The sequence below is a fragment of the Polistes dominula genome, unplaced genomic scaffold (genome assembly GCF_049000335.1).
Source record: "Polistes dominula isolate Pdom_NZ unplaced genomic scaffold, Pdom_raw_medaka contig_28, whole genome shotgun sequence".
Classification (NCBI taxonomy): domain Eukaryota; kingdom Metazoa; phylum Arthropoda; class Insecta; order Hymenoptera; family Vespidae; genus Polistes; species Polistes dominula.
This window is the reverse complement of record NW_028300879.1, coordinates 2,183,351-2,195,739: the sequence shown is the minus strand read 5'-3', so window position 1 is coordinate 2,195,739 and position 12,389 is coordinate 2,183,351. Positions and strand designations below refer to the sequence as shown.

General features: G+C 25.8%; 1 protein-coding gene across 9 annotated transcripts in view; it reads right to left on the bottom strand.

The window, feature by feature from the left end:
• Positions 1-1,202: 1,202 nt before the first annotated feature.
• Positions 1,203-12,389, bottom strand: part of cmpy (crimpy) — a 327,230-nt gene continuing 316,043 nt past the window's right edge. For all 9 annotated transcript variants that reach the window (XM_089173094.1, XM_089173081.1, XM_015318536.2 and 6 more), the window contains 4 exons: positions 11,098-11,459; positions 9,308-9,730; positions 8,749-8,949; positions 1,203-8,292 (listed from right to left, as the gene is read on the bottom strand). In XM_089173094.1, coding sequence (XP_089029220.1) covers positions 8,062-8,292; positions 8,749-8,949; positions 9,308-9,730; positions 11,098-11,459 — 1,217 coding nt within the window. In that variant the 3' untranslated portion in view covers positions 1,203-8,061. The remainder of the gene's footprint in view (positions 8,293-8,748; positions 8,950-9,307; positions 9,731-11,097; positions 11,460-12,389) is intronic.

Sequence of the window (12,389 nt, the reverse complement as noted above, 5' to 3'; positions counted from 1 at the left end):
CGTAACACACACACAAATCACACAATAGCTTTCGTGTGAATTCCTTTTTAAATTCGAGTAACTTTTTTGAAGATAACACAGATTATTTTCATAGATATCTATTTTATCTACAAAATTCTGTCGGCAATGGTAGATATTTGTCTTTAGCAATTGATGTAAATATTTCGCGTTTATCTATAAAGATAATAAAATTATTAAGAAGAATTTTTTTTATGCAAATCGATCAAGAATTCCCATAAGAATTATTATTGGCCAATATAAAACTAGGTAGGATTGGTAATAAATAGCTTTAAATAATTGGTTTTAAAATATATTATATGTGTACATTAATATGTGTACAATAATAAATAAAATTAGACCAAAGTTTGCTGAGAATAATTTAAAAAAAAAAAATAATTATATTAAAACGATAAATATGAATTTAATTAAATATTTTTATCAAAATCATAATATACACCATCAGATATTATGTTCTAAAGTGACTATCCGATTAAAAAAAAAAATTAGTTTAAATTAGTTTAAATTTTTGTATTAGTTTAAAAAGAGAAATTAACGTTGACTCGAAGTAATGTAAATTGCAAAATTAATTAGAAACATTTTATATAATAATTTTATACACGCGCGAGTAAATATTGAATTTTTTTTTTACTTCTTAACAATAAGACGATAAATTATAAAATTTGTTCACATCCTAGTAGTATCTTTTGACAAACAATTAAAAACTTTACATTACAGTATTTGTCTTACATTTGAAGAAACTTTGAGGTTTTCTCAAGCTTCGAGATAAAATTGGCAGTATTAATGTCTCATTAAAGTGAGTTAGCAAACGCGATAGAAAGATAGTTTCGAAGGGACGTTAAGAAGTTACGATGTATCCATGAGTTAGTTAAGAAAATTAGAAAAGAGATCTGGTACGCAGTTAAACTTTGCTAATTATCAGTAAATAAGCTTAATTGGAAATGTTTGAAGTTAAGTGTCTTTGGTTTTCAAGGTGTTTGAGACTTTTGCTTCTGATCTGAGATATCGAAGTTATTTTTTTAATATTTATTTCCTTTTTATAATAATAATAATAATAATTATTATTATTATTTTCATTTCTTGTTTATTGAATTTAATTATTATTATTTTTTTTTCAATGTAAAAGTTAAGAGAGTGCACAAGTGTTATGTAAGGGGGGTTTTATCATACATCGGATTACAATATCACGTATCAACAATTTTATTTACTTTTCTTTTATTTAACATACAAGAGCTATCTTTGAACATGACGTATGTACGTATTTAATATGTATGCGTGTTTTACATATGTGTATCGCGTGTGTTCGTGTGTATATATACATATATATGCATACGCACGCACGCTAGCACGCACGCACGCATGCTAATACACGTACTACGTATGCATATTTACATAATATACGAATATATATATTAAATTACTCCTCTAGGTTACACTGATATGATTTTAGTTACAGTGAAACTGTACAAAGAGCATATATGTAAGCATAAGACTATATTCATTTATCAGTTATCATCATTATCAATTATCATTATCATCATCATCATCATGCAACAACTTACAACCTCTTTCAGACATTAACTCTCTTTCTCTGTTCCTTAGAATAATCTATTAGATAATCATCCCCATTTCTCTCTCACTCTCTCTCTCTCTCTCTCTTACATATTTTTCTATATATATATATATATGATAGTTTTATTTTTTTAATCCGTAAATCTTTGTGATACGAATGGCTTTATCATTTTTTGTAAATTAGCGAATGTTTATGAAATATTTCATTTGTTTCCCCATTTCTGTTTGAATGCAAGCTGATTATTTCTTTGAAAAAATGACAAAAAGATAGTTCGAGTACGACGAATGCGTTAAAATGACATTTATTCATTTACTGTAAAATTGTCGAGCAAGGAAAGCGAATTTGTGTTTTGAACTTATTTATGAATTTATTTCTTATTATTTATCGTTATTGTATTATATATATATGTATATATATCTCCTCGTAATGTATACTAACGAAAGAATTTTTTTGTTTTTTTTCTTTTTGGAACGTACACGTCGCCATTGTATGCCGTGTGTGTCGATATTTAAATGCATATACATATATATTGATATATTATATATATATGTATATGCATATATACATGCATATTCATACGTATGAATAGTATTACGCTGGAAGGGTAGTCAATGTCAAAATCGTCATATTTTTTTTGAAATCACTTTCGATAATTCGACGTTATGTTGTTATGAAAAAACAAAAAACAAAAAAATAGAAAAAAATTAAAAGTAAATATTATTTTATTTTAAACTAACGAAAAATTGTATGAATAAAATGATCGTTGAAAAATGTGTTTTTTTTTTATTATGTGTAATTTGTTATATTTTTATATATCAATGATTTCCAATATTACACCCTGGGGAGTCGCAGCTTTCTCATAGGATGGGACCCGAGAAATATTACAAAATTTTTCATAATTATATTTCTTCATTTACAGTTAGTATAAACTGTTTGTAAAAGCTACTAAAAGTAAAATGTGTTTTATTTATTCTTAGTTAATTATTTACTAACAAAAAAATGTTAATTTTTTGTGTGTGTGTAAGATGAACTTGTTTAAATTTTGATATTTGGTGGTGTTTTGAAAAAAAAAAACCTGAATTTAGCAAAAGAACAGATAAAAGTTTGGAAATCACTGATTATATTTTAGATCATTTTATTTGGCAAGATAAATGTCGGCATTAATTGAATTTTATTAAATTAATTCACGATTGTGAAAATCAATATTTTTGTTTGTTGCATTATATATACAGGATGTTTCCAAATATGTGGGTACATGATTATGTGTGTGAACTTTTTTTTTTTCTTATTTTATTATATTGAAATTGTTCCTCAAGTTATGCCCATATATTGTGTGAAATTTTTCCTTGTATATATACTTATATATATATATATATATATATATTTTTGAATTTATCGAAAGTAACTAGTAAGTCATAGTGTTTTTTTATTATGAATAATTTGAAATATCATTTATATAATATATGTATGTATATGCATGGATATGGATATGTATATTGTCTCCAAGGTGTACATGTATATGTACGAAACAGCCGTTTGTTGTTTATTGACAATATAATATATATGTGGTATATATATATATATATGCACTCTTATATATAATCATTATTATATAAATAAATCTAGCACGCGCATTATACGACGATATCTACTAATTGTAAGTGATAATACGATGTATTTAATTATATATGTATATGTATACATATATAAGAGACGTGTCACATTGAAAAAATATATGTATGTGTTAATTTATGGCAGATAATACGATTTACGTGTGAGTGTGTTGGTTGTAAGTACATGGATATGTGCGAATTCTCATTTGCAACGACAAAATTTCGACCAAACAATTTTTGTATTATCTCATTTCGCGTCGTCGACTTGAAAACACACTTAATTCTTTTTGTTTATTGGTTTATTTGTTTATTTATTTATTCAACGTATAGAATTTTTTCCTTTCAGATTTCATACTTGTCGATTAGATTTTCTCGTCTTTTTTTTCTTTTGCTTTTTCATATTTTATACAGTTGCGCCTACTAACACTTCCGTATCGTTTGTATTTTTTATTTTTTTTTTTCATTCAAGCGGAAATGGGTTTGTTTTTTCTTTCCTTGTAATTATTTTTCTTTTCTTTTCGGCTTCTATTATTTTCCCCTATCTTTTTTATTTTTTTTATATTTTTTTTTTTGGAATCAAATTTCGAATGAAATTCACAAAGTTACATGTGTACACGTATATATGTATAAAAGTATTCGAGAGAACACTCGTAATATTTTAAAAACGATCGAATTTCAGCCGGTCCAGATCGTTAAGAAAATGATTGATAAAGAAAAAATTAAAAAAAAAAAAAAATAATCAAATAAAAAGAATGAATAGTCAGCACATATATACAGAGCAATAATTTTGTGTTCTCTCTCGGTCTTATAAACCAAAAAATTGGCTCATTCAATTCGTTTGAGACGAGTTTCATGTGAGATTTACTCTTTCAATACATATTACGACGAATATTTTTATTTTTTTATTTTGCACATTACGTATTCATTTTGCAATAAAAAAAAAAAAAAAAAAAAAAAAAAAAACAAAGGAATCAGCACAAATCCGAACGTTTTTTACCAAGTATTTTCTCTCTCTCTCTCTCTCTCTCTCTCTATTTTTCTCTCTATTTTTTCCCTTTTTTTGGGGGGGGCTTTTTTAAATTAAGGTATCGTATATACATTTTTGTCGCTTTCAACCTTTATTTTTTTATTTTTTTTTTTTTTTTTTTAAGAGAATCCCACACTTAAATGTATCTCGCCAATTGGCCAAGAGAGTGAAGGGAGCGATATATAATATATAATATATAATATATATAATATTGTATATATATAAAGTTTATATTAATAAATGTGGAATATATATAGGAACGATCTAATAACACAGTTACGAATGGATTAACCTAAGATTTTCTTGATTATATATAAGTATATATATATATACATATATAATATGTGTATATAACGTTTGTGTTCAACCAAAAATCATTAACTAAACTTGTGACCCAAAATGACATACATTGCTTATTAATTAGATTATTCTTCTTTTTTTTTTTTTAGATTCAATAGCAATTACATCATAAAAAGCATCAATAGTAGTGTGTGAAAGCATTAACAAGAAGCATACATTAATTTCCACAAATCTAATTTTTTTTTTTATTAAAAATTTATTTTAACGAGCACAAAATGAGATTAACAGTAAATGATAGTTAATGATTTTTGCCTAAACATAAACATTATATATATATATATATATATATATATATATATATATTTACGTGGTAAACTTAATTCCTGCCATTCATTACTAGAGATTAAAGTTTCCAACGTTGGCAAATTTGAACGGTAAGGTCGCATGTCTTTTACAGCTTAAATGATACTGAAAGGGATTTAGACTTCACAGGTTAGATATTTTGATGCCAAAGAGATTTATAAATCGATTTAAAATGAACCGCTTATATAAGCTGTTCATGTGACATGTTCTCTTCTTCATTTCATACTCTTCGACATTTAAGAAAACTACAGATAAAATTATACGTTTATTACTCTAATCACATAAGTGTATGTGATAAAATTATGTTGAAAATAACATGTAGAATTTTGTATTTTGTTTTTTTTTTCAAAATGATTATTTTGATCTGACAATAAAACCAAAGAAAATTCCGAATAGTTGAGAAAATTTGAATTTGAAGATTTTTAGTTGCAAAAATTGTTCGATGAAAATTCAGTTCAAACGTTTTTAAAATTGTCGAAAATGTTGAATGTTACTTTAAAGGTTATTTTAACATTTTTAATTATTATTTTATAATAATTTATAAATATAAAATATATAAATTTTAAATAATTATTTTTGAAACAAAAATTTTATAAGAAAAGGAAATAGTTATCACATATGAAAGATAAGGAAAAATTGTAAGAATTGAGTTTAACACCTAATATATATATATATATATATACGTATCTATATATGTATATACTTATATATATTCTTTATACGAATATCGACGCGACATTTTTAAGTTCTTTCATTGGACCTCGGATACAATTTAATACTTTTTTTCATTTCGTATTTCGATTTTTAGTCTGATCTTCCTCTTGAATAATAATTTCGATCTCTTTTTTTCTTTTTTCTTCTTTTTTCGTTTTCCTTTTATATATACGATAACGTTCGTCGTCGAACGACGCGAGGCATTCGAAAATAATAATTAATGAACGATTTTTAAGATTATTAAAAGGAAAATATAACAAAACAAAAAAAAAAAAAAGAAAAAAAAATGATGAAAATGAAATTCAAGGATAAAGTAAGAAAAAAGAAAAAATTGATATTATTATATATTATTATTTTGTTGAAAAACAATATTTCACAATGAAATGATTTTCATTAACGTAAGAGTAGTTTATACAAAACTAAGACACGATAGAAAATTTCTTTTTGTTTATATTTTATCACATTAATTTTCAAAATCAATAGAAAAGGAAAAAATATGAAGAAAAAAAAAATCAAAAATATCTAATCTTTTGCAAATTAATTTACTTTTCGAATATTAATTATACTACTAATGAAATCAATCCGTGTTTTGACCCAGAGAGATCAAGGAAACTAATACTACGATGAAGACATGTCTCTTTTTTTCTTTCCTTTTCTTTTTCTTTCTGTATTCTCCTTTTACATAAACATTATATATATATATATATATATACAGGGTGAGTTAGAATTAATCAGATACATGAATATCTTCGTTGGATTTAAAATCACAAAATCTACATCAGAATTGAAATGGTTCTTAATGTTTTTTCATGTAATAATTATTTAAAAAATTTTTTTTTTAAGTCACTAATGTTTTTTTCTTTTTAAATGGAATTGCATTCTATTTTTTTTTTATACAGAATTATAACTGACACTTTAACAATGTACCACAAAATGTAATTATTTAATAATTTACATTGTAACTTTAAATTCAACAATGATATTCACGTATCTGATTAATTCTGATTCAACCTGTATATATATATATACAGGTTGTCAAATATTTTTCTATATAAACTTTGTCAGCGAATTCTATGCATAAAAGTAAGAAAAAAAAATGTGTTATATATATATATGTAAATATATGTCATTTAAAGCTATATTAAAAAGTTGTATAATATAAATTTTGTATAATTTAAAGCTGTATAATATAAATTGTAAAATTGTTTAAATATGTTATTAAAAAAAATGATATTTAGCGATTTGATTTAGGTTGTTTATTATTTTCAAGTGATTCAATTTTATTTTTATCTGAACAATAATTCAGTAGTAGAAGTTTATGCAACTGAGATAGTTACGCTTGATTTTATGATAAAACGAATTAAACATGCAATTGCAGAAATTTAATGAAAAATATAAAAAAAGGATTCATCATGTTATAAACAACATATTACAATCAAACTTATGGTCACGTAGACGAGAAATATTTTAAACAGCACATTTACACACTTTTACCATTTATATTATAAATATTGAATAAAGCTTTAAATGACATATATTTATATAAAATTTTTTCTTCTTCATATTTTTGTACATAAAATAAGCTTTCAACGTATGTACAGAAAAACCTTTGACAACCTGTATATAGTATGTATACGTGTATGCATATAAGTTAGGAGCTAGGTAAGTTAACGCTAGTTAGCACACTTATAATGACGGTTTTATTCTAAGGTCGTGTTTTTTTTTCATTTTTTTTGTCATTTTTTTTTTCGTTACATATAATTTACAGATTAAATGTTACCGTATATTAATAGTTTTTCTTCATCTTGATCTTCGTCTTGTCTTCATCTTCATTTATCTTAACAAGATTTCAAGGGGTTTTTCGAACAAATGGTATTCATTCGAAATGGTTATCGTCGAATAATACGTTCCTTATTATTATTATTATTATTATTATTATTATTTTTATTTAGTTCTAACCCCAATTTTATAAATTACTCTTGTTCGTTTCTTTATTTTCCTTGATCTCCCTCATAAACACGTTTGATTCATCACTTATGAATAATACTGAATCTACTCGCAAAGGGTCCTATTTATTTTCTCAAACTCCGGCATATATATATATATATATATATATATATATGTATATCGATTTTCTTCGATAAAATGTTTAATCGAGAAAAATTACCGGATTAGTTTGTCTACTTTTTCTTTCTTTCTTTCTTTTTGAATTTTTATTTTTTGTTCTTTTTTTTTGTTTTTTGTTTTTTCTTAATAATTTTATCCCGACAATCATCACATTCAATGATCCTCGTGTGAATGTTTCATTTTTCTCTTTCATTCGAAGAAACGAGAAAAGAAATATAGAACGAGGAACATTGATAAAAAAAAGTTATATTTGTGAGTATGTGTGTATGTGTGCATGTGCATGCGTGCGTGTGTGTGTGTGTATGTGCATCGTTGATAACAGTCTTTTACAGTGGCACGATCTTCTCGTTTCGATGCATTGGTGTGTCGTAAGCAGGCACGCACTTATAATATTGCGGTGGATAGGAATAGCTTGCATCTGATGGCGATAGTCGACCACGAAAACGGCTACGAACGATGTGGATAATCAACAGAAGACAAAGTAACGCCAGGACGACGATCAACGTGATCGGTACCACTCCCCAGCCTCTGTTATTCTGATGATTCCCTTCATTTTCCTTCAAAATTCAAAAATGTATTTATAAATTGATATTAATAACAATATGTATATATACACGTGTAAATATGAATGTATATATGTTAAAGTTAACGTTGATATAACGAGAATTCTATAGAATGTCCAGAAGGTTTTGGTCAATTTATAAAATGCCCTTTATTGGGCTGTGTTTAGAAATTAAGGATATGGGGAAGAGTTGAAGTGATTTGTAAGCTATTGTAAGTGAAACAAACCATTGAACCATGTACACAATGCTTTCTTTTTGGTCAATTTATAAAATTTGCTTTAGTGGGGTGTATTTAAAGTATAAGACAGTGGGTTGGGGGAGGGGGAAATATTTCAAGTTATTATTTCAACAGTTTAATGGATGTACATTTTATATAGATTAAACAAAATACATTCTTGTATACATATGTGTTTAATTGACAATAAAGAAAAATCCAATCGATTAACTTACCGTGATTGGACAAACTGGGCAGCACGTGTTTGGTTCTGGGGGTAAAGGATCGCTACAGGCCACCGAACAAACGGTTTCCTTGCAATTTACTCTCCCGCCTATTTCGCACGTGCAAGTTGTGCAAGCGTTTCGTAGCCAGCTTTCACCTTCCTGTATTGGTTCATTCTCATCGTTGATGCAACTCGCCCGACACCGACATATCTGAAAATTAAGAGAAATGAACGATTTTACTCTTTTTTTTTTCTTTTCTTTTATATGCCAACTATATTTTTAAATTAAGAAAAATAATTTAATAAAAGTAAATGTTCGTAATAAAAATATTAATTTTATAAGAAAAAAAAAAAAGCATTTATTTTTCATTACATACTAACAAACAACTAAACGAGTAAGGAATCAAAAAAGAAATAATTAATAATAAATAAAATTGTTTAAATTAATTTTTATGATTTTTAAATAAACCTTTTTTTTCTTTTTTCTATAACATTTTTCATTCTAATAAAAGAAAACAACACAAAAACTCCCCTAAAGTATTCGAAAAATAAAAGAAAAAAATCGTTACCGGACAGCCACGTTTGTTGGTTTTGTAACCAAATCTACATTTCTTTTTACATCCAACGAATGAAGGACAATTCTCGTGAAGTGGTTTGCATTCGCATAAAGTACAATCGTTCTCATCCATCATGAGACCACGTTCGCAATGAAGATCACAGTTTACTTCGGGACAGACAACTTTCTTATCGTCGTTATTATCGAAATTCTCGATATTTGGATGGTTCCATGTTCGATTCGTCGATGGGAAACTCAAGTTTTGTTGATTTCGTGAAGGAGTCAGTGGTGTTGACGTTGACGATAAATTTGATATCGATTGACAGGCACAAATCGAACATCCAAACTCGTCTTTTACGAGATCGCAATTAAGTTCGCAGTTTGATAATTCTGGACAGAGTTTGTCCTCCTCCGATCCTGGATGAATCATTTCGTTCTGAAAAAGACAATTTTCGTTTCATTTTTATGAAATAATAAAACAAAGTTATTGTTTATGAATATAAATATTAATATTAGAATAATGATGATAGAATAAATTATTATTATTATATTTTTGTTAATTCTTTTTTTTATAATATTTATTTTAAAAAGAAATTATGCGGAATTTCTAAAATTTCGTTTCAATTAAATTAATCATAATACTTTTATATTTTGACAGAACTGTATCTGTATTTTGTTGAATCAAACGTTACAAAATTATTCATTCTATCGTCAAACCCGTGTAAAAATAAATATATTTGTAAAAATATAAAATAATAATATATAAATTATGTATTTTTCAATGAATATTAATTTATATATTAAAATATATTTAAGATATAAAAACAATGTAAATTACATATTTATTTAATATATATATATATATGCATATAAATGCAATATAATTTTATTATAAATAATATATAATGTATATCTTATTTCAAAAAAAAAAAAATATATATATATATATTTTATATATTTAAAAAAATATATTTATATCTACACTGAAAGCGCAAACAGATGAAATGTGATTTTGTCATGCAGATATGGAGAGTAAATTTTTACTGTCAATCGTGACGAATATTGAATGGTGGACTAGCTTTTCCAATTCTCCTTTTTTGTGCATTTTTTTTTTTCTTTTTTTCTTTCAACGTTTCGTGTGCGTTAGTTATGAAATACGATTTTTTGATCATTTTTCATTTCAGAAAATTAAACAACATGTGAAGTATATTTTGATATTAAATAAATTCGTCCAAATATTTGTATTTCGTGATATAACATCAATTTCAATAATAAAATTATCATTTTTCATTTATCATATGATATTTTTTTGTCTCTCTGATACAAATTATAAAGACGATAATATTTTGATATTTATAGAAAAAAAAAAAAATAATAATAATTTTTGAAACTTATTCATATTAATATATTAAATCGTCTAAATGAAAAAAATTCACACGTATTTTTAAATACAATTATATTCTCGAGAATAGAACAAATTAAGTATGATACTTTTTCCTTAATGGAATTCGTAATTAATGCATTGATAAATAAAAAGTTTATCTCGTTAAACTGTTTCAAACTAACGAGAAGTTTCTTATGCGTTATTTTCACGATTTTGTCGAGTTGATTCTAATTTTAAATACCACACGCGGTGAAATAATAATAAAAGAATAGAAAATTATTTGAATTTAAAATTAACATTATACGTTTAAACGAAAAAACACCTTTAAAATTTATTTGAATATTCAATAAATAAAACCAAAAAAAAAAAGAAAAGAAATAAAAAAGAAAAAAAACATGTGAAAATAAAAAATAACTGACCTTTGTTGGTTTATAACATTCACAAATCTGACAGCCATTCTCGTCGGTTAAGTAACGATCGCAATCGAGGTTACAATCAATCAAAGAGGTTTTGCAATTCGATTTGCTGCTATCGATATCAACATCAGTTAGACTAGTTGGTTGTGGACAGTGAGAACAACATTCGCCTGGATCTGGTGGTATCGGGTTTGCACAAGATTTGCACATGATTCCTATACAAGACACTTGACCATTCTCTTGGCACGTGCAATTTACGCAGGGTTCGTCTTTCCAATGTTCTCCAACTCGTCGGAATAATCCATTTTTGAAGAAACAATTCCTGGTATTACCATTTTCTTCCGTTTCAACCAAGTATACGGATTCTGTAAGATTTGTTTTTTTATTGATTTATTAAATTTTGTAATTGAAAGTACCAAAAAAAAATGAATGAAAACTTTATAGAAAAGGAACTTGTGAATCCTACGAACAAAAATGAAAAAAAAAAACAAAACAAAGATTCAAGTTACAACTATCAATTTATTTTTATTACATTTATAAATTTAACGATTACTTGAAAGAAAAAAAGAAAAAGAAACGAAACATTTAATTAATTTATTATTATTTATAATTTATTTAGTTTGATGATATAAATTATATAATTTGTCTTAATTCTTATTATTACAAATTCGATAATTGCGAAAGAAGAAATTGAATCATCTTTTCAATTCAATTTTGTTTAAAAATGTAATGTATTAATCATCGGTTACATACATTATAATACACGTATAAAAATGATTAATAAAATAAGATATTAAAATTCATCTGCCGGTAAAAGGGTTTGGCTTTAGTTAAAAAGTGTTTAATGAGAGATGGGAAAACAGGGTTAAAGTTTGATGCACTTTAAAATAATATGATTATAGGGAAGGGTGATATGAAATTATCACTTTATGTAACTAGTATTAACGTATTACCACTTGTACTAAGAGCATTACCAAGTGTCAATATTTGCCTATTACTCTAGAACCATAATTAAAAGGTAATCGATTAAAAGGGAACATCGATGTCGTCGTTACTCGTGGATTAGAGAACGATTTACAGAAGGTTGTTAAGTTTCATCTACGATCAAGTACTTTTCCTACGAATTTTGGATCTTCAATGCAATCTTGTATAATAATTACGATTAGATTTAAATGATTATGAAATTTTGAAGTGAATATGCCTAATGTCATTAAGAAGAAGAAGAAGAAGAGGGTGGGGGGTTGGAGGTGGATAGGAGATAAGTGTAAGCTTATTAAAATTCAACAGGTAGTATG